The following is a 27,892-nucleotide window of genomic DNA, read 5'->3' as shown; positions in this document are numbered from 1 at the left end:
CGCTGCAACTTGGATTGGACTGCAATTTGAATTTGAAAAGTTCCCTTTGACTCGTTATAACCTGTTGCACTAAATTGCTCCATAAATACACCCAATAATCCCATTTTGCAATCGAAAAACTGGTTTGATTTTTGTTTAATTTTTTGGCTTTCAAAGTTTATATTCTATATATATTTTGGAAATATATTTTAATTTGCTTTCGTTTTGGTTTCCCTTTCAGTTTCTGGTTTGGTTTTTCTTTTATATGAGACAACAACAATAATTGGTATTCATTTAATATATATGTATTTAGATATATATATATATATATTTATATATATATATATAGATTTATGTATCTGTGACGATTTGCTTAATGCGCTTTAAAAAATTTCGCTAGTGTTGAGTGCAAATTTGCTGCGTGGTAGATCCGATCGTAATTCCGATTCGATTTCTGGAAGGATGCGGGATGTGGATTAACTGGGGATCATGATAGATGGGGGGGTTAGGCTGGGGGAAATGTTTTTATTGGTGTGGATGTGTGAGTGATTACATTAACATAATGCTTTCCCAGGACTCGAGCGATTCCTCCTGCATTTTCAGTGTATTTACAAATGAATTTCATTGTTTTTTTGTTTTTTTTTTTTTTAATGTTATATACTTTTGTTATAAATATCAGTCGACGGCTTCGCATTTTCAAAACGCAGCTCGTGTGCGTTTCCATTTGTATTCTCGATTTAAATGTACAGATAGATACTCGTAAGATACCATATCAGAATTAATAAATATGTATCTATATCGTATCGTATCGTATCGTATCGTACATATATCATATAAAATGTAAAATTAATTACTTGTCAATGATTGTTGATTTGTTTTGTTTGAATTAATCGATCTGTTTTAATTTTAAAAAACGTAATTCAATCAATTGATTTACTATAATTTATAATTTATCGCGTTCGTTTTGCATTTGATTTACTTAGTTCTCGTTTAGTTTTTCAGCTAAACACAATTCGTTCGTATAATTCATAGACTCGACTTAACTCGACTTGACTCGATCTTCGTTTAGAATTTAATTGTTTAATTTAAAAAACAGTTTTGGAGGTAGTTGAAATTAGGCCTGTTTACGTAAATTATATTTAGTTATATTTAAATATCATATATTGTATGTACTATGTATGTATACTATATATGCGTGTATATGTAGCTGATTCAGCGATTTCGTTTCGATTTCGCCTCGATATTTTAGCTGGACTTGCTTCTCTCTCTTCGCTCTCTTCTCTTGTTCTCTTTATTCTTTATTAATTAGTTATTAATTAGTAAATTAATCTCTACACTTTGTTTAGTTTTCATTGTATGCTGTTCTCTGTTTTCTGTTTGCTTTCGTTTCGTTTCGCAATACTTCGGGCTATTTTTGGTATTTTCTTTCTATATAAACGTTGATCCATAGACATCGAGATATATCGTATGTAATTTTAAAAGTGTAGGCTTGTAGGACTTTTCGGTTTAGTAATGTTTTTTTTTTTGTATTTTCTCCTCCTTTTTCACTTCTTTTCCATTCGTTATCATATTTTCCTAGTTTTTCCGTTCGCTTTTCATCTAAATTTTCGGTTAAATGTTTATTTTAATTTGATTAAATGGATCGAAAGTTCTTGAAACCATTTTCTTTCTTTTCTTGAAAATTTTGGGGATCGTGTGGAAGTGGCCTTTGATTTTATGCAAATATGTGTATGTACATTGGATATACTGTGAATTTTTTTTGGAATTAATTATTCAATTCTAACATCGAAGTGATTGTAAATTATTTGAAAGAACCGCCAAGTGATCATGGGCTCTCTGCCAGTGTTGCCACTCTGTTCGCTCTACTACCAGTGCTAGCTGACAAAAGCTGAGCGCAATGATCTTCTAAAAATCTGGCACTGTTGGCGCCACTGAGCTAATGATGGACTTTCCAGCAAAAGGAAGACGATAGATCCTTATCGATATTTAGTCGATCGTTACAATTTCAAAAGCACAATCTCTTATTTTCTAAATAAGGAAAAAAACCAAAGGAATAAATCAAATTAAAACGAAAATTTCTCTACAATTTGGTTTACATAGATTTCATTTCATTTTTCTCGTATTTTTTTTTTTACATTGTAATTCCGTTAGCAAATATACAAATTTCAATTGAACTAAAAATTGTTTTGTTTGTGTGTGTGTGTTTTCTTTTCGTGTGTTCCAGCACATGGGCCATGTATAATAATAATATAGGGTATAGGGGCAATATAGTGAAGAACGGGGTCAGGGTGGGGCAGGTTGGGTCGGGTTTTGGGGGTTGGATAGAGTATAGTTAAGAGTTGGTTGGCTTCGCTAAAAACTAGAGTTATTCAAACTAAAGTGTATACCATATTGATCATAAAATTACAATTACATATTCACTTATATAATTTGTTATTATTTCCTTCTCTCCTCTCTCGCATCTTCTCCTCTCTTATATCTTTTCTGCATGTCTCTATTGTGGTATGGTGTCTCTTTTAAGTTTCTTTTTTTTTCATTTTGCAGCCGACAAATGGAAATGATTTTAAAATAACTAAATTAAGTTTATCGTTTGTCTGTATCTGTTTCCGCTTCTGTTTCTGTGAGTGATGCAAGGCGGCAGTCAGCGCAGCAGGTTCTCTCCACTCCTCTCACCATCTTTCGCTACTTCTTCTCCTCCTTCGTTCTCGAAATTTACAAATTAAATTCTGACTAATAAACAGTCTTTTCGTACCAGCGCAACGTTGGCGACAGACCTACACAAAATAAATCTGATCCGTTAAACTTTAACATAATGTAAGCTAACATAAAAAAAATATATGCATATTATATATATATGTATATAGTATAATTAATAATTAATAATAATGTATAGCCATAGAGCCATAGATGTATTGTGTAACTAAGAGTTAACTTAACACGAGCTCAGTTATGAGTTGGCCGCACAGTGGCTGCAATTCCGGCTATTGCAGCTGCAATGGCAGCTCATCATGCTAGAGTTGGAATTATTGCGGCTCATTGTGGCGGGGAGCAGGGACTCTGCCACCCCTTCCGCCACTGCTCCTGCTGCTGCTGTCTCGGCGGGAAGATTGAAGCTACTGCTCTTTAGGAGCTGCAGACCAGCCCCAATTGGCACGCAGACGGACAGCGGCGGCGTGGGTATCCTTTCGGGTGTGCAGCTCCCTGCCCCAGTCGCTGCGGGCGTGCCCGCGTAGATGTGCTGACTGCTGGCGGCTGTTGGACCTGGCCCCGCGCTCGGATTGGTCCCATACGCACAGGCCGTGCTCTTCAGCGTGGCCGCATTGGAGATGGGCAGTGTTGGCAGGGGGGCAGCGGCCAGCGAGGAGGCGGACGATGAGGTGGACACACAGGACGAGGAGGCCAGCGAGGAGGCCGAGGACGACATCGAGGCGGAGGAGGCCAGTGATGGAGGCTGGCTCGAGCAGCTGCCCCCCGCCGGCGGCGACTTTGGCGAACTGATGCGTGAGAAGAACTTGGTTATGGCGTTCGGCTTGGACTTGGTAGAGGCCGAGGACGAGGAGGCTGTGTATGTGGACGAGCCGCTGATGATGCCACCCGTGGCGGCGGCCTGCAGCGTGGTCAGGCGGTAGTTGGAGCTGCCACAGCCCGCCGAGATTTGCTCGGGCACATCCCTCACGGTCTTATTGGGCGGCGGCTTGGTGTACGATCTGGTGATCTCCGATTGCTGTTGGGCCGAAAAAGCACAAATATGAGCCAATGTTCTGGTTTCCATTGCTCGGCGAAGCACTCACCTGGTAGCTACTCCTGATCTGCAGATGACGATCCTGTCCGTACTCGCTGTCCGGCAGTGGTACGTGGTGGGGACAGCGCGGCGTCTGCTGCTGCTGCTGATATTGGTAATGTTGATGGTGGTCGTTGCTGTGACTCTGCAGCGAGGAGCCACACGAAGACATTGAGGAGGAGCTTTCGCCCTTGGTGCTGCCACTCCCGCTCCCCGTGTTTCCATACTTGAGTGTGGTGGCCTCGATGCCGCCTCGCGCCACGTTACTACTAATACTATTGTTGTTGTTGTTGAGCCCTGTGCTGCCACTGCCACTGTTGTTGCCTCCGCTGGAGGCGCTGTGCGTCGTTGGAGTTGTCATGCGTTGCTGCTGATGCTGATGGTGGGAATGTTGTTGCTTATTGTTGTGATGATGATGATGGAGTGGTTGCTGCTGCAGATGCTGCTGATTGTTGCCGGCGCTTCGAATCACAGAATCGCCACGTACAGCCAAAAGCTCACGTGCCTGGAGCGCATCTACGCGCATTCTACATCTAAATTGATCCCTGCAGAGAGACAAGACAATCAATCGGTGGATTAGCATTTATTTTCTCTCTGGGAGATTCGATTGAATCTGCTCGTTCGATCGCCTACCTATCGTCGGGTGGTGTGCTCAATGAGGTGCGGGTCGGAACGCCGAGCCGCTCCATTCCCGCGCAGCCGGCCGTCTGTACCGATAGCATCTGCAATAGAAACAAAAGCGGGAGACTCGCATTAGAACAAACATTACGCCAAAAGGGAGAGGGGTAAGGGCTAAAGTATAAGAATAATTCTAATCCTACACTCAATAATCCTCATCCTGACAGCTATCCACTTCGGCCACCGTCTGGTGGCGGTCCATCATTAGCCAGCGCTTGGCCACCAAACGATTGCCAAAGCACCCCGCCAGATCGCCCTCGGGGCGCCTGCTCACAAAGAACTTGAGGAGTATCTCAAACTGGTTCATGTCGTATTCCTTTAGGGGGCGGAAGATGAAGCGACCCGCATAGTAGTGGTTCTCCCGCAGCACAAAGGAGCTCTCGACGAAGAGAGTGGTCTGCAGCCAGAGCGAATTGTGGACCCTGGGCCGGCAGGGATTGCAGCTGAGGGTGCGATTGCGATGGCATCGGCTGAATTTCACATCGAAGTACAAGGTGAAACACTCCAAATGCCCATCCTGGACGACCTTCAGGCGTATCTCGCAATCTATTTGAAGATCCTTCTTGGTGGCCGTTTTCAAATCGAGATACAACACGCGATGACAGAGGGTGAGGACACCGTCGCCATTGGTCTTGGCGTACCGAGGCTCGGAGAGGGCACACCGACGCATGGCGCTCATGTTGAAGCCGTAGACGTTTCGCCACCAGTCGCAGAGACCCTTCAGCTTGGGCTCCGCGGCTCCCAGCAGATAGAGGATCGCCATATCGGGCAGGATGAAGCCATTCCTCTTCAGCCAGCGATCGCGCGCCTCGAGCACCTCCAGGATCTCCGAGTCCCAGAGCAGCGAGTGGCCCATCCAGTTGCACACAATCCCGTCCACTTTCTCGGGCAGCTGCAGATCGGCCATGCGCCCGTGCATCACCTTCACGGTGTGCTCGTAGTGGTTCTGCTTCACCACCAGCTCCGCATAATTGGTCACCATCGAGTGGTCCACGGCGTACACGCGCTTCGCCTCCCCCAAGCGGGCGGCCATCAGCGCCAGGGTGCCCACGCCGCAAGACAGAACGAGGATGACGCGCCCCTTGAACAGATGCGTGTTCTCCCTGATGACCTGTGCAAAGTAGTGCATGTGCTCCTGGTTCTTCAGCCGCGTGCGCATGTTCTGCACATGGGCATTGTAGTCGTGCCGAAAGTCCGCCGATGTCATGCGATCCACCTGCTCCAGTTCCTTCGGCACGCAACGCGCTGGCGTGGGTATAGGGGGGCAGGATCGCACCCTGACCTCACCGCCAGGCAGTCCCCGAAGCGGTTCATCTGTAATTGTGTACGTAACTTCGGTTGGCTCCGGCCTCTTCAAAATTTTTATTTTCTGCCCCATGCGTGCCGCTTGCACTCTTTGTGCCCAGGGAATCAGCACCTCGGGGGATTTCACGCGGCTGATCTGCTTGCAGTTGCTGGCAGCTGCCTGGGCTACGATTTTGCGTCTCGGCTCCGTTGCTTTTGGTAAGACATCAAATGTTTTGTTGCAGATGTTCTGGCTGGGATCTGCATCGGTGGAGGCACCCTTTCCCTGGCCCTGTTTCGACTCTTTTTTGTTACAGATTTTCTGGTGGTTTATGTTATCCAGTGCTGCGCATGGTGGTTGCGGGGGTCCTGGCAGCAACTGGGATATTTCGCTATAGTCGTTCAGGTGGCTAACGGTGGAGTCAATCTGGGGTCCCTGCAGTGCATATGGGTCTCTGTGTCTCCAGGTATTTGGTGGCCGCTGAGATACTCCGTTGTAGATGTTCTGATTGCCACCTCCCCTGTTGTGGCAGCGGTTGTAAGCTAACTCGTGCTCATACATTCCACGTGCTGCTGCCTGTCCCCAGATATTTGCTGGCACTTGGGGTACACCGTTGTATTTGTACTGGTTTCCGCGTCCCTTATTGCTGTTCACTTTCTGGTTGCAGTCAGTGGTTGAGAGGCCGCCGCGTCCCTGAGGTTCAAATGGGGCACTCTGATACGAAGGTGGTGGAAACAGCTCGGATATTTCGCTATAGACAATGTGGTCGTCATCGATCAGTCTCGAGGGTTGTGCTGGCACTTGGAATACTTTGTTGTAGTTTTTCTTATTGCCGCTTCCTTTGGGTGCCCAAGGGGCTCTTTGTAGCGAAGGTTCTGGTATCACATGGCATGCACTGCTATAGATTGGCTGCTGGTCGCAAGTGGTGGCGTCTCCACGTTTTGGTTTTGCTGGTGCCTGGAATTTTTTCCTAGACATATCCGAGTTGTCGCGTCCATTGGGTACATTTGGGTATTCCTGATCCGCGTGTTCGTTGGAGAGTTTCTGGTTGCTGCCGGTGGCGTCCCGTCCTCGGGTACTGCTTGCCATCTTGCTAGGTTGACACTCTATTATTGAGCTTTTCCGCTGTGATTTTGCATTCACTTCATCATTTGTATCCACAATGTGATGGAAATCCGCCAGGCTATATTTTTCGACATTTTTCTTCTTTTTCTTATTGCCAGGCATTGCGGTAAATGGTATGCAAGAGACAAGCTTGGAGAGAGAGAGAGAGAGAGAGAGATAGCGCGCTTCAGGCACTGTGGTGTAGTGGATAAGGTGGCGTTCGATTGTATCGTGACGTCAGTTTCGGTCCCATACAATTTGATTCTGATTGCCTTACAATTCCTTCAAAATTAATTAAGCGTACTTAATTAGTCTTCATAGCACGTTTTTTCGTCACCTTCTCGTACTTCCACTTTGCTGCAATATCGATTAGTAGGTCATTGCAGTGTGACCAGCTTTAATATTTAATTTATATTTTGTATAACTTTCAATAAATTCGCCGATATAGAACTCCACTCCTTTAAAAAATAATGATTACATTTTGTTTACTAGCTAAAAATTACCCCCGCAGTCTTGCGCCACCTCCTTTTATTTTCGATGACATGTAATATCGATAGGTCTGCAAACGAAGTGTGCCCAAACCACAGCTTTGATCAATTGCTCTCACGTTCCCCCCGCTCTCAAGAAGCCGCGAGTAAGTCTCGTGTTTAATTTCGCTTAATATCGTTGTTAAAGTGGTTGTTAAATTATAATTTAGTGTTTATTGTGTTTATGATAGTGCTGTGTAGTGTTTTCCATTGTTTTTTGTTTGTTTTTGTTTGGTTTCAGTGCGTTTTTTTTTTTATATTCTCTCTTTACATTTTGGCGCGTTTCTTCAGTTGCCGCTCTCTACAATTCCATACCATACCGCGTCCGAGTGCACCGTTATGTGCGGTAGCGTGTGTGGTGTGTGTAGTGTCTATTTGAAAATCGCCATTCTCATAACTCAACATGTTCTAGATTCCGTTACCTGCCGCAGCCGCCGCACCCCACCGGCCGATTGATGTGTGCAAGCGGGCATGAAAGAAAGAAATGACAAATCTCTGCAGAAACAACGGCAAATAATCGGGCACGAATATTTTCGGCAACGGTCGCAGTGGCGGTGGCCGAAAAGAATTTTGTAAATTATAAAAATATGCAAGTGCAATTTTGTAAATTAAAATCTCGTGAAACTATGTGGCCAACAGTCTGGGGATCATACATATGTATGTAGATATGTGCGAGTGTGTAAGTAATTTCTTTTCTTTTTGCCTTGTCTCATTAATACCCTTGCAGGGCGGGTATTTGTATTATAGCGAATTTATCTTATCTTATATGTAGCTGCCATGGAAAAAATGATTCTGCAAGGGTATCAATGCCTCGGTCCCCGAGCAATGCCTTTCTCTTTCGATTTTTATTGCTGCTGTTTTTTTTTTCGGTAATCTGAGCAGCAAATATCGCATCACATTGTCTGGGGCATCTCTCCCGTCTCTCACTCACTCACTCTCCGCCTCTCCCTCCCCCTCTGGCGGCAAAAAATTAGGTTAAAATGTTTACTCGAGCATTGCAGACAGGATTGGCAATAACCTCATTTTCTGTTGGGGGTCTCCGTCTCTCTTTCCCTCCCCTCTGACGTAAGAGAAATTTGTGCTTTCTGTTGTCGCTGTCGCTGTTGTTGTTGTTGTTGGGCGTAAGCCAGGCCATAACCGGCTCTCACTGCATCTGTTGTTTATCTTTTTGGGTCTAACGAAAAGTGACATAACATCAGAGGCAGACAGACCCTTGTGTGCGTCCCTTGTTCCTGGCAGTATCCTTGAAACTTTTCGACTTTCAATATTTGTTTAGGCCACAAAAATTGTGCCACAACTCAACGGTGGGTGGAATGAGTGCAAGGGTAACAAACAGCTGTTGCTCCACATATGTACATACGTACTGACATACATACACACAAGTATGTACGCCTGTGTGTTTATCTCGCTTACTCTCAAGCTCTCTGCTATTGTAATTGTAATTGTAATTTATGCAAGTCTCTGCATGTCTGGTGCGTGCGTCTGGCATAGATAACGGTTTTAATGAAAGTCCCTCTCGCACACGTCCACGCCCCGCACCCGGCCTAATGTTAACGCCTACGACGTGTGTAATTTTGCGAATGTGTGCGTGCGTGTATGGCTCATGCTAGCACATTTTAATAATCAATTTGAATTATTCATTGGCTAACGGCGGCAAATAAAATTCGATTAAAACACAACGCCTGGCTGCCCCTGTCGACTCCGCTGCTGCCACTGCCTCTGTCTCTGCCATCTAAACGCCTTGGGTTATTAGTGGCAATTGTGTTTCCCATTGCGTTGGCAGCAGCAGCAGCAACAAGAAGAGAAGCCGCAAGAGCAATGGCGCCCACGCAATGTCTCCACCATTCCCCCGCACCATCCTCCCCGCCCTTCATCGTTGCTGCTAAATGGCTTTGCCGACAGGCGGCGCTGTTGAGCAGGAGGAGACCGGAAGAGGAGAGCAGAGAACACTCTGAGCAATGTTGGAAGGCATTCCATTTATTATTATATTCTAATACAGTGGAGACACCTGTCTTGTGCTAGGGCCTGCACTTATGGAGACTTCCGCCACAAGTGGAACTTCCATATGGGGGCCTCACTGTACACACGCCGTGTTTCATTCATAATGTTGATTTGGCGTGGGCAAATTAAACAAAAAGCGAAAAAGAAATCTAGAAACGTAGAAAAATGAGCAAATGCGCACTGGAAGATGTCAGCAGAGCGAGTAACAATTTGTCAAAAGTTGCCGACTTTAATCTTTTGTAATGGGCGTGCTGGCACCTGCCTGCCCCTCATCGCCATAGAAATGGCAAAAATCATAAAACCACAATCTTCAAAGCCGCCTTAACGTCTTTGGCCACGCCGTCGGGCTTTGGCTTTGGCTTTAGATTGGGCTTGGGCTTGGGGGTCCGTCCTCCTAATGAGCGTAAGCCGAGAGAATCCACAAAACCCACACATGTGGGTGCCCGCATAGAAGCCACAAGACGCGTTTGTGGAACGCAGAAAGTGTCGTGTGGTACCATTTTCCATTAAAGCGAATCCCGCCTCAAGGCCAGAGCCAGAGCCAGCGCCACAGCCAGCGCCAGCGCCGAGTGCAAATTCAATAATCAAATTCCAAGATAAATAAGAATGGGCCAAGCCATTTAAAGTCAGGCAAATAGACAAAGCACTGATGGAGAAATTGAATTTGTCTTGGCCATTATTATAATAAAGACGCATAAAAATGGCAGACAGCAAATGGTTTTGTTCTTTTTGGGGGGTGGGAGTGATAAAAATTGAATGCCAAATGAGAGACAGAGTGATAAAGTCATATAGAGAGAAAAAGAGAGAGAGACAGAGAGAGACACACACAAGCTTAAGGCAGACACTAAAGGACGTGCTGTGCATTCAACAAACATTGCATAACACCCACAGCACACAGCATACGAAACGAAACGTGGCGAAAAAGCAAACGAAGAAGGAGAGAGGAGGCAGTAGCAAAAGCAGTAGAAGAAGAAGAAGTATAAGCTGTAAAGGGAGAGCAGTAGGCGCAGTTACATAAGACTCGGATTCGGGCTGCTGCGTAGGCGACGGCGAAAGCAATTTAAGCATGTCTGCTGCTGCGCCTCCCCCCCGTCTATCCACTCCTCTGCCTACTGTGTAGCTTCAAGGACTTTTGCCCACCGCTGGAAAATTACTGCATTGGCAGGGTGAGTGATGGGCTCTCTCTCTGTGTACCTCTTCTTCCCCTCTCTCTCTTCGTCTGTCTGGCTGTCTGTTTGGTCACAAAAGGGAATGCATGGCAGGGATAGGGATATTGGCAGGCGAAGAAGGCAAAGGCAAAAGGCAGCACACACAAAACGAGAAAACTTTCGACACGTGTCGCCGTTTGGCATTCGTTTTATAGGGACACTGAGAGCAATTGTTTTGGTCATTTATTTGGAGTTTCAAAGATTATTTCTATTCTTTATCAGCTCCTTAAATCCTTTTTCTATTCCTTACATTTAAATGACCTTTGACCGATTTCGATTTCTGCCCTTTCGTGTTTGTACCCAACACACTTTTTCTGGCAGTGCAGTCGAGAGCAGACGCGACAGAGAGGACCAAACCTATGCGTTTCTCCCCTGTTTCCAGCTGTTTCAGAACTTTTTCCTCCTGTTTTCTTGCTCCCTTGTTTTCTTGTTTCTTATTTTCAAGGGGGGTGGCAGGTGGGTGGCAAGTACTTACGGGTACAGAATGTTCCGGCTCGGTTGGAAAAAGTGTTGTTGTTGTTGCTGCTGCTGTTGTCTCTGCTGCTGCCGCTGCTGCTGCTGTTGTCTGATCCGCTGCCGCGGAGCCCGATGTGGTGTTGGTGGCGGTGCAGCTGGTGGCGGAGGCGAGTGGTAGGGCCAGAGCAGAGATAGCCTCGTTACCCGTTACCAGTCCAATCCCCGTTGACAGCACCGCGTTGTTGTTGCTGCGCCGTCGTTGCGACGAGCGACGTTTGTGGCGTATCCTGCGCGTCGCTGTTGCTTCTAGTGTTAGTGTTGCTGCTGTTGTTGTTCTTGCGGCTGCGGCTGTTGCTGGGGCAGAGCGTAGGGCAATCGCGGCCACCAACACACTGCCACAGGCGAAGCACACGGACAAACTAATGGCGATTAGCAACAAGCTACCTGTAAGACAGAAAGAATTTATGCAAAATTTAAGTGTTAGTTTTTATGAAAATATTCCAGCAAAATTACATATATCTAAATCTGATTAATGCATCCTAATGAGGTGCCATAAAAAGATCTAAAGTTGTTTATTATCGTTAGTATTTTATTTTAATAACCTTTTTTGTCGGGTATTTACTAAGGTTGATTTAAGTTGAAGAAAGTCGAACAAATAACTTATTCCTTTTCCGTTTATTTTTTTAAATTGAAATTTGTTTTTTTTTGCGGTAAATTGAAATAATTTATTCCCACTCACGCACTGTTTTAATTACTATAAATAAACGAAATAAAACGTCAAGCGAGTGCGGCCCGTTGCACAGCCGAAATAACAATGAAAGAGGAAAGAGTAAGAGAAATAGACAACAGAAACAGCAACAGCAACAACAACAACAACAAACAGAAGTAAAGCAAAGTAAAGTACGACTGTCGGCTATCTACAAGGTGCTGCGCTCTTTGTGGCGTAGACAGACCCCGGTACGGTACCCGCAGAGATATAGACGGACGGAACGGCCAGGGGACACGGACACACCACAGACGTATGCGTCTAGACTAGATAGCAGACGACTTAAGTGTGATACAAGCACACATGCGCACCATCGTAGCGGTAGTCGGTGAGTGAGCGACAGAGAGAGAGACTCACAGGCGAGCGTGTGAGTGAGCGCGCTAATGTAGGCGGACGGCAATTCGATAAACAAATAGGCGAAAAGAAGGCTATCGATGGAATGGGATGCACACAGGGAATACCCTGCAACCAAAAGAGAGAGGACGATTGTATGAATTGAATGCATGATTTGGCTGCTTAAATGCTTGCCCTAATTGTGGGATATTTACTCCCAAATGCAGGATATCAATGATACGCAATGGTGTACCTGCACAGCTTGAACTGCTTATTTATGCTTTCTATTTGGAAGATATGTGTCTAGACGTATATGAAAATTGTAATGCTTCGCCCCCCAAATAGATCCCCAGCCATTACAGTGCACAAACTTGGGGGTTATTTTTATAACCTTTTGTATTGCAAAGTACCATTGTAACCAAAACGCTTCAATTAGTAATGGGTATTATGGGCGATATGGCAACAGCATTCCAACCGACACGACACGACGGACGGACGGACAGACAGACGTACAGACAGACGGACGGAGACCCAGACAGCGCTGATAGAACGGCAGACAAACAGAGGCCACCCGTCGCGGTCGCAGACCCTGTAACAGAGCAAACATAGACGACAAAACACAGCCACAGAGAGATACATACGTTTCGTGAGAGATATACACAGATACAAAAGCGGCGATGGCTTGCGCAACAAGATTTTACACATTCACACAAGCAGTAAATATCATGACGCTCTGTCTGATATTCGGTTGCAACAACAGCAATTTGTGTGCGCGTTCAATGTTCGGGTGGAAGAGAGAGCAATTTTCATCAAGGCAAAAGTGACGCAGCTATGTAAACGTTGCCATCTCTATCGCACCCACTCGACCATGGGCTATCTCTGCCCCTATCGCTCTTTCTCTGACGATCAGTGAATGAAAATGAAAATATTCCACAAGAGTGACAGAGAGAGAGAGAGAGGGCATGGCTGTTTGGAGATTTTTCAGTAATTTATGATTTTAATGAAAAAGAAAAATGCTGCGCATAAAAAAACAAACAAATACCCAGTCAAAACAGAAACCGAAGCATTTGATACCCTTGATTGGATTGGGATTTGGGATTTGGTCATCATCTCTCTGGTCTCCCAAGGACTACCATTTGGCGGGGATCTTTCGTGGATATCTCTGCAATGCAAAACATCATAGCACCCTGCACTCTGCAAAGAGTATGAGACCAGAGGGACATGAACAAATTATACAACAAACACACACGTCACACTGGCAACGGGTCCGTGGCATGCCCAGACAGACAGCGAAAAAAGTTAATCAACTGAAATTAAAATGTACATCGCACGAAAAAAACAAAAACAAGCAACAAATTGAAAAATATGTCAACAATGTCTATGACTCTGCGACTCTCTGACTCTCACTCTGACTGGGGGAGGGAGTACAGTCAGAGTGTATGCACTGCTTGCTCTTCAGCAGAAACAGCAGAAACCGACGACGAAAAAGCACAAGTGGCAGCACTTTAGACTTTTGCGCATTCCCAGCCCCCATTCGTCTGTCCCGCGTCTGTCACTCAGGTTTGAACCGTCTCAGGTGACTCAACCATCAACCATCAGCCTGTAGCTGTTGCTGTAGCCTATCCTACGGTCGGGTCGAGTCGAGTCGCCATTCGCCAGTCACTCGCTCGAGGGCTGCCTTTTATAGCCTTTGTTTTTAGATAATTATATATTTTGTTGGTGTTGCTGTTTCTGTTTCTGGCTGTGGTTTGGGGCTACCCTGTAATCGGAGTGGCAGTCGGAGCAAAGCTAATGGCTATGGAGCCAAAGTCCGAGATAATATCCCATAAAAGCGAAAGATAGGGGAAGGAAATTCATTTATGATTTCATTTTATCATGAAATTATGATGCCAGATCAATTTTATTATGCTTCAAATGCTCTAAGTACGAAAGATATTCGTTTTTGATCTACAGGGTACTCCTTCAACTGATCATTCAATTTATTTGATATTTTTTTTAAATTGTTGCCGCTCGTTTCAGTTTGTTGCAATTAATTTTATCGCAAGTGAAATGATTGAGCACGTCTGGGGCCACGTTTACGTCTGGGACTACTAATCACCCGATACCCTATAAAATAAAGAGAGACTGAGACCCAACCCAGACCCCAGACCCATGAAAGAGAAAGGAATACCTGGCAACGGTTCAAAAGCTGTTTAAATGTTCGATTGAACCGCTGACGCACGTGTGGCCGGCCCCCGTCCCGTTGCGACTATTGAAAAGTGCTAAAATAATTGTGTGAATTTCAATTTCAATATTTGAATTGATCGCACCAGACTGCACTGGCACTAGCACTAGCAGCAGCCGCAGACGGGCGTCAGACCCACCATACCAACCAGACTGCGGGGGGGACAGGCGGATCGGACAGTTGGCTAACATTTTAGCGAGCCATAGCGCCCGACCGACAAGCAAACGGCTTTCGTGGCTATTTTTAATACTAGTGGAACGGACATTGAACGGTAGACAGTACTGGAACGAGCTTGAAAAATGCGGGGGGAAACTTGTTTCGATCTCTCTCTCTCTCTCTGTGTGAAGTTCCTTGACCGAATATATCTAGTGTTCGGCAGAGATAATGCCACTATATAATCGAGAGCAATTTCCCCCTAAATTGCATTTGATTGAGTGCGCGAGAAGAGAATGATCTACCTTTTTGGACTTGCCTTCTTTCTTTCTCTGGCACAATACAAGTTATTAATTCAATGATTATGATCGTTGCGCTAATGACAGTCAAGTGCAGTACTTGCCCCGTCCATTGCCAAAAAAGCCAAGCAGCAGCCCCGCATTGAGGGCAATGCCATTGACACCTTGATTGGATGTCAAGGTTGTGTGTGGATTGTGTGGATTGTGGAGACTGGACTCTGGAGAATGCCTTTTCCTCAGCACCTAACTAAAGCCATTATATCCAACCAGATATGCCAGATAGAGCGAGCTTTAGCTTTAGCTTTAACAATTCATAATACGTTGAGATGACATTGAACTTGAAAAATCACAAAGATCAGAGATATCATTTGATTTGTGCGCTTTGTTGTTGAGGAATTTCGTTTCGTTTTGCGTTGGTTTGTTTGTTTTTGTTGTTGTGTGTTTTCTATGTTTTAATGGTGATTTTTGCTTCGAAAAATATCATCAATTTATTTGGTAAGCAGTTGTATAAGCAGTGCTTCTCATTGGTAGATCAAAACGGTGCATTTAAGTAATAGAACAATCAAGCAGTTCAAGGTTCACATAAGGAAAGTGCAGTGAAAAAATCAAACAACAGGCGCAAAAACCAAATAGCGGTAAAGGAAGCAGTAGACATGCAGCAGAGCACAGCACAGCCACAGCACATCATCATCATCAGCTGACGTCAGGCGCAAGCATCGTCTGCGTCGTTTGTTTCTGGTTTTGTTTTTGTTTGGTGTTGTTGTTTTTGCTGTGTTTTTTTGGCAAAGAATTTTCGTCTAGTTTTCAGTGCACAAAATATTACAATGTTGTCTGGTGGGGCCCGCAAAAAGATGAACAGTCGTGCTGCTGTGGCTGTCGCTGCTCCCCGTCTCACCCTCTCATTTCGTAACCCCCTCCCTTCAGAGAGGCCAACCCTTTTTTTCTGTGTGTAGTGTTTGCAGCACCAGACATTGCGCACAGCAACAGACAGAAAAAGAGGGACAGAGAGAGAAAGAGAGAGAGAGCGAGAGAATGGGAGAGAGGTAGGGAATGCAAATGAATGAACAAAATGCAAAATGCAAAAAAAAAAGAAAAGAAAAAAAAAAAAAACTGAAACAAACCGCAGACAGCGACGTCGACCTCGCCCATTCCCAGGCAGCGGCTGATGATGAGGTGGCTTCTGCTTCTGCCTCTCCTCCTCTAGTCTCCCCGCCTGTAGCTTTGCTGCTGCTGCTGCTCGTGTTTGCCGCCTGTCGTTTGACCTTTAAGCGATGCGAGTGCATTCCAACAACAGCAACAACAACAACAACAAACAGAGAGAGGAAGAGAGAAATTCCCATTTTCAGGTTGATTTTTCAAGGGGTGCGGGGCATGGCATCTCCTGCATCTTTCTCCACCTCCTGATTTTTCCTCTCATTTTTGCTCATTTTCCAATTTGCAAACGCATTTAATTAGTGTGGAAAATCACGTGGCTAATTGTGTAAACGCTGGCGTATGCGCAATATTCAATTCATTCAGTCGATTACGTATACGCAGCGTTTTTCGCATTTTCTATGCGATGTACATATGTCGCAATATTTCATCATATTTTTAAGGTTCAGCGACTTTCTTGAGGGTTCCAGCGGTTTCGAGGGGGTTCGGGTTAGGGGGAAGAGAGGGATCAGAAGTAGCGTAAAACGGATCCCCCTGATAGCAATAGAATTTCAATAATTAGATCTCATTAGGAGCTCTTCTGGCTCAATTTCTTATTCAAATTCATTGCTCAAGTATCAATCGGTTTCGCCCGCCGCAAGCCATCATTGGTTTCCCATTCCCATTTCCCCTCCTTGTTCTCCTATTCCAACTACTTCTCCTCTTCCTTGCCCCACTCTGTGTCTTCTGGTGACTTATTTGCAACATTGTGTCATACTTTTGTGTTGACTTTGTTTCTTTTGTTTATTTGTCGATTGGTTCGTTTTTTCATTCGCCATTTGGACGCGTATTCATTCCCCCCGATACCCCCTACCCATTCCGACAATACCATATGTTTATTGTAGAGTTTTCTGTTCTGTTTGTTTGTGCCACTGCCACAGATGATGATTCCCAATGATGATTCCGATGGATGGCGGAGGATGGTGGCTTCCAAATATTGACAGAGGCTTCGAAATATTACGCAAAAATGCTAAGGCCTTTGGAGGAGTGGGGTGGGGGGCAGGAAGATCAGTGTTTAACTTTTGTTTCATTCTTGTGTAGCATGTGGCATGCCTCCCCTCCCCGCGCCCAACCCCTGCAGTTGTCAGTGCCTTGCGGCCAATGACTCATTGACCTGGTTTGGGTGCGTCCCTCCGCCTGTCTGCTGCTCCATTCCCTTCCCTTTCTGTCCTTTGGTATAGTGCTCCATAAGTGGGTCAGTGGGCGTGTCAAAAGGGGTGGAAGGGGGGTGTTGGAACTGGAGGAACCTCTCAGACCGAAAAATCTAGTTCATGTGGGGCTCTACTTTTTTTGTAGGCTCTCATTCTGTGGCGAAACAATAGAAGAACAAGGGGCTCAAGTAGCGGGCTCCTCTTTATTCCCCCTCACCGTCTACTTCTCCTCTACACCCTGCTGAAAACTGTGTCAACGTTTTGCAACACTGTCTCTGGGCGGGCAGTGGCATTTACTGCTGCTTGACTCACAAACCCCCCTTAATCGATTAGTCATCCTACAAGACGCGGCGTACAGGGTACCCAAAGTCCAAAGATTGATTCCATTTCATCTTGAGTCTCTGCTGAAATGTTCCCTCTGATATGTAGATCCATTGATCAATCAATCAATCAATCAGTCAGTCAGTCAGTCTTCTATTTTCTGCTTTTGTATCTTTATATCATCCCAATACCCAATCGACGGCAAAAGCTGAGGTGAGGCAGTCATGCAAATTGATAGCAGCGCGTGTGGCTAATTTATAATTTATAATTTTCAAAGGCAAACCCCATTCGAATGTCCCCCCCCCCACCATCCCTATATATTAGGGTGTATCTCATACATACCCTATATGTTCGTTTAGTTTGGCATATTTTGGCCAAACAAAATGATTAGTGAAAGCCTATTAATGGTTTTTAAATAACATTAATTGATTGATAATGTCACTGCGATGTGTCCGTTCGCAGATACATACATACTTACATACAAACATATGTACAAAAGGTTCTCAACCATCAATGGACGGACTTTTTCCCCGGGATAATTATTGCATATATGCATGTATGTATGTATGTATGTACATATGGCAGTAGTATGTATGTATGTATCATTTTAGTCGACAGATTAGTCGACCACGATATAATAAAAGCGATCGCTGAGATTAATCGCGGGGCGGGTTATGATGTGTGGAATTTTTCTGTGTTTTGGTTTTTACGCTTGAAAAGGAGACAAAACCAGTGGCGGGATGTTTATAATTATATGTGGGAATGTACAGTGCATAGAGTTCTAGGGTAATTGGCTCTGTTTAAAGTGATTTTTAACAAGTAGATGATTGGAGCATTCACACTGCTTGATGGTTGATGCAGCGGATACAGCATTCACCGTTTAAAATGCTTTTAAACCGTACTTCACCTTTTTTTGCACTGCTTTCAACTGGTTATTATTATTAGTATGTATACAATTATTACATATGTATATATCATTTTATTCTTCTTGAAGCTTCCTCATATTTCTCATGTAAATATTTCCTTCCTCCTTCCCCACTTTTTTTGTTCATAAGCTTTTTCTTATAACACAAAAAAATTCATTAGAAATCGCTTAAGCCTCCGCTTCAAGTTCCGCAAAGGTTTTGTTTCCCGATGTGTAATCGATTTTTCTTACATGTCGCCTCTCTGTGGTGGTCTGAGGTACGGAAAATACAAAAAGGCGGCATGGCATGGCGGGGAGAGGGAGAGTGGGACAGACAATGAGCCGCGACAAGCGTCGGCACTTCCACTTTGATGTTTGTTTACTCTCAATGCTGCTCTACCGTTCTGTTTGCTTGCCTGCCCTGTCTGTGTGTCTCGCTTTCACTCTCTCTGTCTCTTTCTATTGTAATCCAAGTCGTTTTGCCCAAACTCGGGAAAAAGCAAGCAGTACTTGAAAGATGAAAGCCGAAAGGGGTGTGGAGCTGTGCTGTGCTGCAGGGGCAAAACGAGCGAAAGACAATCAAGCCAGCCCCATCAGAGTCGCGCAGTCCGTGTGTCGTGGCATTTCGATCTATCTATGCTAATTGCATTTCATTGAAATTAATGTCTGCGCATCCATCGTCGTGGCAGGGTCAAGTCGTTTATTAGCCACCCTACCCCCCGATACCTCCCTCCCTCTATATATCTCCTTCTCTGTGTGCCACGCAGTTAATCTGTCCAAATGTTGCAACAACAGTGGCAGCAGAGAACATAAATTGTGTGTCGTCTACAGTAGCAAAAAACCAAGTAAAACTAAACTTAAAATGTCAGACGATGTCAGACAATGCAATTTCTTTTTTGTTACAAATAGACAGGGTATAGGGTACGCTACAGCTCGTCCGTCTCTTCCAAAGTGATTCAGCTGGTTACACTAGACTGCACCTCTGCACTGCTTTAACTGCTTTCTTACCTATTTTCGCTGCTCGCAGCATCTGTGCTGCTTGCTGATTATTCGAAAAAAAAGTATATCCCACAGAAATGTTGGATCTCTAAGGGAGCATTCCAAAGGGTATGCCCTTTATTTTCCTTCTTTTCTATTTGTATATATTTTTATTTTGTTGCATTGCACAAATCCCCGCAACAACAATTCAACCGATGACAATGTTTTCAAATTTATTTATAAATACACATTTTGCTGTTGTTGTTGTTGTTGGTTTTGTTTGTGAGCATGACGCGACAATTTGTCTGTCTATTTTTGAACTGGCTTTCTGACTCGCTCTCACAGCGGTGGCTGCCACTGCCACTGCCTCTGCCGCATTCCCATCTCTGTCGCTCTGCATCTCTCCCTCTCTCTCAGTCAGAGATCCCAAATTGTGTCCGACATCGCCGCAGCATTTTTGGGGGGTGTATACAACACACACGGGAGTACCCCTACTGCCAAAGCAGTATCCCCCTGAGAGATCGTTTATTTTGAAATAACAAAAAAAAACCCGAGAGAAAAAACAAAAAGAAAGAAAAATAAAAGATTTGTGTGTTTTTTCCGAGGCCTACAACTACCGCTCTTTTTACCTCCTTCCCCACTTCCGCCCCTATCTGCCCACTATTTTTTTTAGCAGACATCGAAATATATATTTGGATATTTTCTGCAGGAATTTTAGTTTTTGTTATTCCATTTCTCGAATTTTTTGGTTGAGAATTTTCTTGTTTCTTGTTTCTGTTTTCTGTTTCCTCGCTCTAGCACGTGGAAATTTATTGGATGGATTGGATGGTGTGGTTGTAGGGCCCCCTCAAAAGTGCCCCTCCACCACCACTGCCGCCCCCTTTGGCCTGTCTAGCATTTTATTATCAGCAGACATTCATTCCGTTTACGAAGTAGAGTATAAATGTGTCTGTACATACATATGTATACAGTCGTATATTTTCTATGATTTCATTTGTAATCAGTCGCGGGGCACTCATTGATTCAGAACTCTCTAGGCCTCCCACCAGACAGAGAGAGAGAGAGAGAGAGAGAGAGAGAGGTTTTTCCCTTTCCAGTGTGTGCACGTGTGCGACGATTTCCCCCACCCAAATCGATTCATACAGACATATCGAAGTCTAGGAGGGGGTATTAACCGACGCGACGGAATGACGTGATTATATGTACATACAGACATATGGCGGTGGGTGGGCGGTCAGGCGGTGCTTTGAAGGGATTTCCTTTAATTGCTGTCTGCAGCGCAGGGGAAAAATACCACAACAAAAACACACACAAAAGCCAAAGCCAGCAGCGAACAGCCACACAAAAACCCAGACAGAAAATAATCTTGCGTAACGATAAAATATTTGACCTACATTTGGAGGGGGGAAACAAGAAGAACGGTGGGGAGTGGGGAGACCCAAAAAACCATTTCAAGCAGGAAGCAGCAGGCAGGACCTCTTCTCCTCCCGACACCATTCCACTCTGCCACATGCAACATTTCGCCATTCGGGGGTCGTCTCCACACGCGAAACTCAAATAAATCATTGATGAAGTCACACACTTACTCACACACACACACACACACACACACACACACCAACCTTATGCCTGTGTGGGCAAGCGAGATAGAGTAGGTAAAGCAGTGTGCTCAAGTCATGTGTTGTTCGTTTCTCTCGTGTCTCACAAAATGTAGGCCAAAGGAGGCTTCTCCTTCCTACCTGTCCCTTACCCTTACCCCCTCGAACATCCTTAATTTTAGGGGCGTGGCTTTTGGCCAAGTCAAAAATAAACGCAATAAAAAAGCAGAAAGAGAGAAGAATCCATGGGAGCCTTCCGACTTCTTTTGCCAGCGGTCGGTCTGGTCTGCCGATTGTCGAGACAAATTTCCAAGAAGCAAACCGATTCTATTGTTGTGGCAGCAAGCGATAGAATGTGGAAAGGAGAGCGCAGAGCGGGGGAGTGTGGAGTCAAGTGTCTGGTGTTCTTTACCAGAGAGAGATCTGCTGCTGCTGCTGCTGCTGCTGCTGCTATGGTGCTCCATGTGATAGTCAGCTTCCGTTTCTGGGCCCACATTTTCGATGATGGAGAGAGGCGGCGGCTGCTTATCAGCTTCTCCCGCTCCCCACACCGACGGGTCGGGCACCGCGCACCCCTTTCTTGCTTTGAGCATCCGCTGATGTCTGGGGGCCTCCTCTCTCCGCTTATCTTCGGAGCCCCTCTGTGCCACAGGCAGTGCCTGTGTAGTGGTGGTGGTGGCATGACGTGGCACAAGTCAGGGTCGGGTACCGTGATACCGTGTAATCAGATACTTCCCTGCCCTTCCGACTGCGTCGTCTTTCAAGGTTCCTGCTTCGGATGATATTCTCATGAAGTGCACTCCCATTACAGGTGTGAGAGAGATAAAGGGAACCGAGCCGTTGGGTGCCTCCTCCTTTTATTCAAAATAAAGAATGCTTTACGTTATCTAAAAAAAACTCAGATTTCCCTTTCGAAATAGAACCCCCTAACCACCCAAAACAAAATGTGATAGTTTCTTGCTGAATCTTCACTCTGCTAAACTAAACTGCAAAATCAGGTGGTTTTTTATGCGACTCAAACGGTAAAGCCAAAGACAAATGGAAAATTACAGTATTTAAATGGATTTTGTAGAACATTTCCTGAAGATTCTAGAATGCATTCCATTCCATGTTGTTCCACTACTGCTTACAATGCTTCCACTCACTGTTTATGTTTACACTTCTTTCCCATGCTTCCCACTGCTTCCATTTGAACTGATTCTGCCCACTGCTTCGTGTCAGCTGAGAAATTTATTTTCGATGTTGCTTTTCGATTTTTCGTTGTCTGGCTTTTGTCTTTCCTGATTTCGTTTTGTCTGTCTGGATTTTTATGTCCAGATTTGCTAATCATTGTAACGCCTACACGCGCTCACCAACACACTCAAATCACAGTCGAATTATATGGGAAAGAATGACAGAGAGGGAGACAGAGAGGGAGAGAGCTTGGGGATAAATTCAGAAGTCAGACAGATTTCGATTTACATACACCCGGCACGATAGAGAGAGTGTGAGAAGGGTAGGGAAGGGGGAGAGGTTTGTTTAAAGAGTCGCTGATTGGCGACCCGAATTGCGATGGAGGAAGAAAAGACAAAAAGTCAATCAGACTCGGCTTTTTATTACATAATATTTAAGGGTGCTTTCAATCTTTAGAATCTCTGTGTCTTACTGCCTCTCTCGGTCTCCATCTCTCTCTCTCTCTCTCTCTTTCTCGCTCTCGGATGACTATCTCTATTAATCTTTCTCTTAATCACAATATTTCTCTCTTTCTGGGGACACTTGGAATCGCATCGAATTGGCATCAGAAATCAGGCAAAGACCGCATGTCACAATCGATTAGCGATTTTTCAGCCTGTCTGGTCTGTCCGGTTGTTACGGTGTTCGCTTTTCGCTTTTCGCTTTGGAAATATGAATAACGAATACGAGAGTATTCCACATTTCGTGGAAGCAGCAGAAGGTCTCTGGTCTCTGGGGTCTCTTCTTCTGTGTTGATAAGCTGGAAATATAAACTTTAGACAAAAGAAAGCCCCCACCATACCAGATATTTTTATTCCAGAAATTCACAATTTATAGAAACTCTTTAGAAATTAGCATCATTAGGCGGGAGATCTCCATCTTTTGCGTTGGTAGAAAATGTATTCGAGTCTCTGCCTGCCGGATATCAAAGCCCGGACCCCCCCCCTGACGATAAGGCAACAAAGTCTGAAAGAACGCAGATCAAAATATACCCATACATTCGCATTCTGTATAGTACGCGATGTCTCTAGAAAAGTCGCCAAAAAGCCAACGAAAACAATGGAAAAAAGGCCAGCAGCAAATGGCAGAAACACAAACCCAACAACCAAAAAAACAAAAACAAAAAAACAACGACAAAAAACGAACATACAAAAACGTAGTAACAACAATCAAGAGAAACAGTAAAAACGAAACGAAATGAAACACAAAAAAAATTTCAGACTTTCGACCCAGACAACAACCGATGGGATCGACAGAGCAACGGAACGACAGAGCGACCCGACCGACCGACGAGACTGATTCCGATTGGAACATGAATGGATGGCTGTATGGGTGTTCCAGTGTGTGTTTGTTTGTGTATAAAGTTGATTATGAACTCTAATGATTCGCTTTTTTCCATAGAGAATAGATGAAAGTAGAGTAGATGGTGGGAATGGAAGCGGGTATGCCGAAATAGTTGAGTGGATTGGTTGGATAATTCATTCATTTCATTAAGCAGGAGATTCCACTGGCAGGAAGTTGGGCGATCTAGGGATAAGAAGGAATCATGGTCAAGGGGAATATGCGAAACAGTCGACTCCCTCGAAGGGTATTTGGTATTCAATGAGACCCCTTTCCACAGACAACAATGTCGTCTCTGTAGCCTCCCTTGAGGCTCTCTGCTCAAGATCAGCATTGGATTTTTGAGGGTGCGTTGACCAAGCGACAGACGCAAGTGCTGCATGAGGTGGCACGTGATTATCTGGGCAGGAATCACGGTTCACAGAGATACCGGGAGAGAGAGAGAGAGAGTGGATCTTATCGAAGGAGCAGGAGCTTTAATGCACCTCTCTCTCTCTCTCTGTTGCACTACCAAACGATGACCTTGGGAAATGTTGACGCTCGTCAGTCGTCATTCTACGGTGGCTCTAATCTCGTGTTCTGTTGCTGCGGTGCTGTGGCTGCGACTGTGCGGTGCCTGGTCATGTGGGTGGCGCGGGTTGACGCGGTGTTTGACGTCGCTGCCAGCTGCCTGCTGCGACGGACAGGTGCTCAAGTCCATGGGCTCCTATCTCTGTGCCGTGTGCTGTGCTGTGGACTCTTTTCAGCACAAATTCATGATAAGACGTTAGTCTTGACTTGACTTCCATTCCATTTCATCCATCAGAAGCCAAAGAAGAGAAACAGAACCACACAGAACCCAGAACCCAGACCCCAGACGGAGACGTACCAGACGCCAGATAAGCGACAGAGGGAGACGGACTATGGCGAAAACAAAAGACCTTGATTTCGTCTGAGAGAGAGTGTGTGTGTGTGTGAGGGTCTCCCTCTTCCTCTCCGTCAGCTGTTTAATTAGCTGTCGATTAATTTACTCGTTTTTTTTATCGTATTTCTACTCGATTTTCTCATTAACTTTTAATTTAAACTTTTATTTCACCTAAATTCGTAATATTTGTTGCCAAATTTGTATTAATTTATTAACATTTTTTGATTAAAAACCCTATATGTTAATGATTGATTTATTGATTTAAATTGCTTAACTACAAATACAATATGACAAGTAGTGCAAGCAGTAGAAAAGCTAAAACCAAGAAGCAGTTATAAACCCCTGCATTTAAAAAGTCGTAAACTTTGTCCAAGCGAAAGAATTCCTGCAAAAAAAAAAAAAGGGAATCCTCGTAGGGGTTGCGGGGTTTTTTGGGAAGTGAGTCAATCTATTGCTTTTAGGGCCAGAGAGGGGGCCGCCTTGGACTAGGCGTATGCGTAACATTCTTATGCCTGGAATTCCCCCCATTTCTTCTGGCACGAAGAAAGAGCTGCTGCCCCGAAGCTATTGAAGGGAAAAGGGTAAAGGAGGGAGGGGCCTTGGGGCAGGTAGAAGGTAAACGACAAAGCAACGAGAACTCTTCTACGCTTTGCTGTTCCATGCGAGGGTCCCCTCGCCACCCCTCTGCCACTCACTGTGCGAGTGTCTCTCTGTGAGTGTGAGAGAATATCTATGTGAAAAGCAAAGAGCAAAAAAAAGCTGAGACTACGACTGAGACTCTGAGGCAGAGTCAGTGGCAGAGGCACACCACACACACACACACGTGTGTGAGAGCGGTGTGGTGTGGGGTGTGGTGTGGTGGGACAAGAGGCAGAGTCACAGAGCCACAGAGCCAGAGCTAAAGCCAAGGCAATACTCGCACTAAGAGGAGCCACACAGAGCCACGGCTGATGGAGCTCTTGGCTTACGCTTACGCATGGGTTCATTGAACGGAAGTGATTTGCCTACTGCTCTCACAGAGAGACAGAGAGAAAGAGAGAGAGATAGAGTACCATGGAGACAGAGAGAGGGAGAGGAGGAGTGGTAGGTAGAGTGCCACACGCGACTTTGACTTTGTTTTGTTCTGCTTTGTTTTGGTAGAACTCCGAAATAAATAAACTTCTTCTGGGAAATGGTCGCCTCATTCAAGCTTAAACGATGCTTCAAATGTCTTAATATCAACTGAAGAATCCCTAAAATGTATTAAGTGTTTGTTTTGGGGTGAAGGTTTGAAGGCAGGAAATGTAAACATTTGCTGTAGATTTTTTCTTAAATCAACTTATTCTCAAGTTTTACCTTGCTTAAAGTTTGTTTCAGGTAAATTGAAAGCTGTAAATATGTATACAAGAGAACTCAATGCACTTTTGAATGGTAAGTGTCATAAATTTATATTTAAAATTGGTTTAAATGTCGAAGAAACACTTTAATATCATTATAATAGATCTTGATCCTCTTAAGAAAACATTTAAATCATCTTAGGAATGTTTTCGACTAAAAAAATGAATGAAATTCCTTGCCAAAAAGGTTTTCAAAGAGCGATTCCACTCTTCTAATGAATTTTGAACATTGTGTTTTGCTTTTTTCCAAGACCTTTTCCAAGAACCATAAATTATAAAAAATTGTTTGGACAGAGCCTTCTTAAAGAGCCACGAAACAACAATCCCCTCCCCAAAATGTATCTATATCTTTAGCATACTACATATATACATATTTGCCTCGATTTCCGCCCCCCTGCTAATTTATTACAACATTTTTTATGACAGCCACAAAACACACAAATATTAAAGGGTTTTAAAAGCATTCAAAAATGCTTTAAAAGAAATGTTTTATATTCGTTTTCATTCTGTATAGATATTGTATATTGTATCTACAGATATACATATGTACACAGTGGAGGTGAATGTGAATGTGTATCTGAATGTTCGTTTCGTTTTCCCCGAGATAGTGTGGCCAGTGGTCACATACCATCGCTGATTTCAGAATTTATTGCATTTTTGTGGCCGGTGGACAGTTTTTTGACTGGATTTTGTATCTCTTTTTTCCTGTTTTTTTTTTTAATGAATTTTTATTGTTTTTCTTTTGGTTTTGAAAGGGGATTTGGGTGTGTGTGTTGACAGGAAGTCGCCGGAATGCGATTTATAGAAAGCAGATCGCGTATCGGCCTATGAATAGCGTATAATTAACAGTGGAGCTCCCTTTTGACTGATAGTTTATGATGCATACTATATTTTATTGGCAGGCAGGGTTTTCCCGTTGTTTTTTTGTTTGAGGCTTACCTTTATCTGACTTCTGTCTTTTTGTGTTATTTTGTAGGTTTAATTTTTTGTTTAACTATTTAATTGTAACTTTTTTTTTGTATAGATTATATTTAGATTTGAATTGATTTAGGAATTCCTCTAAAATTGCCTAAATTTTGCATAGATTTTTCTCTCTTAGACACTTGTTTCGGTCACACTTTTTAACGTTAAATTTTTTCTAAGCCATGCAATTTATTTACAAGAATTTCCTTCTCTTTTGTGTGGCTTTTATTCGTATTTTATGTGCATTTTAATTAACTTTATTTACGCTTTATTTTATTTTTGTGTTGTGTTCTCTGCTGTGTTGATAATTTTCCCCTTTTTGCATTGATTTTTACTTGTTTTGTGTTTTGTTATTATATTTTATTTATGTATTTTTTTGCGGCGATTAGGAATGCTTTTGAGTACAGGAACGCTGGCTATGTGAGTGTGTGTGTATGAGTGTTGTGTATCTGTGTGTTGTGTAGCTGCTGATGTATCTGTAACTGTAGTTGTAGTTGTATCTTCTGTTTATTTGCTGCTATTTATTTTCTGTGCATGTTTTTGTCACATTTTATTCGTCGTTTAAAAAAATATTGCTTGGATTTGTGTTTGATATTTTGTTGCAATTAGTTGTAGATAGATTTCTGCTTCCACTGATGTATTATTTTTTTTTTTCTACTGCTTGTGTTGTAATTTTGGTTGGAAAGCTCGCGCCGCACCGGAACGAACTGCGACCACGGAATCGAACAGACGGCGAAGATAGCGGCAATCTGGCTGCCTGGTCTGCTTACAGTACAGTTTACAGTGCTGCTCTCTCCTTCTGTTAGGAGTGGAACGCAATGGTTTTGGAACGGCTTGTAGCACTCTGTGAGTGGCTGTCAAAAAAGAGAGAGAGAGAGAGCTGCTTGTTTTTGCTGCTGCTGTTGAGAGAGAGAGAACGACTCTGCTGGCTGCTGTCTGTCTGTCTTTTGGTTTTTACGTTTTATTTTAATAATTATCGTTTGCTGGTTTCACCGCTGCTCTCGCTCTCATTCCGTTCCCACTCCCGCTGCTCCTCCTTCGAAAAGCGCAAAACAATTGTTGTCTGACGTTGAAGTATGCCAGCGCACAACAACAGCAACAACAAAAGCTGGCCGCTGCTGCTGCTGCTACTGCACGACGTCAGCGTCGGCCATGACGT

At 44.2% G+C, this 27,892-nt stretch overlaps 2 protein-coding genes and 1 long non-coding RNA gene across 4 annotated transcripts; 1 reads left to right on the top strand and 2 right to left on the bottom strand.

The window, feature by feature from the left end:
• Positions 1-499: 499 nt before the first annotated feature.
• Positions 500-27,663, bottom strand: LOC111069557 (G-box-binding factor). Of its 2 annotated transcripts, XM_022359661.2 has the most exons (5): positions 26,710-27,663; positions 11,039-11,463; positions 4,394-4,482; positions 3,771-4,305; positions 500-3,703 (listed from the first exon to the last, which is right to left on the bottom strand). In XM_022359661.2, exons 3-5 carry the CDS (start codon positions 4,480-4,482, stop codon positions 2,927-2,929), a joined length of 1,401 nt encoding a protein of 466 aa, XP_022215353.1. In that variant the 5' UTR covers positions 11,039-11,463; positions 26,710-27,663; the 3' UTR covers positions 500-2,926. The 2 variants fall into 2 exon arrangements, with proteins under 2 accessions (XP_022215353.1, XP_022215354.1); XM_022359662.2 differs by lacking the exons at positions 11,039-11,463; positions 26,710-27,663 and adding an exon at positions 4,582-4,666.
• On the bottom strand, positions 4,584-6,994 carry LOC111069555. Its single transcript, XM_022359660.2, has one exon. It carries the CDS (start codon positions 6,948-6,950, stop codon positions 4,584-4,586), a length of 2,367 nt encoding a protein of 788 aa, XP_022215352.2. The 5' UTR covers positions 6,951-6,994.
• On the top strand, positions 23,297-24,621 carry LOC111069561. Its single transcript, XR_002607290.2, has 3 exons — positions 23,297-23,491; positions 23,551-23,591; positions 23,648-24,621. It is a non-coding gene; the product is annotated as an uncharacterized LOC111069561 (long non-coding RNA).
• Positions 27,664-27,892: the final 229 nt, after the last annotated feature.

Source organism: Drosophila obscura, unplaced genomic scaffold, assembly GCF_018151105.1.
Source record: "Drosophila obscura isolate BZ-5 IFL unplaced genomic scaffold, ASM1815110v1 contig_1, whole genome shotgun sequence".
In the NCBI taxonomy this organism is placed as follows: Eukaryota; Metazoa; Arthropoda; class Insecta; order Diptera; family Drosophilidae; genus Drosophila; species Drosophila obscura.
Note: the sequence above shows the minus strand (reverse complement) of the source record. Positions and strands in the feature narration are given on the sequence as shown.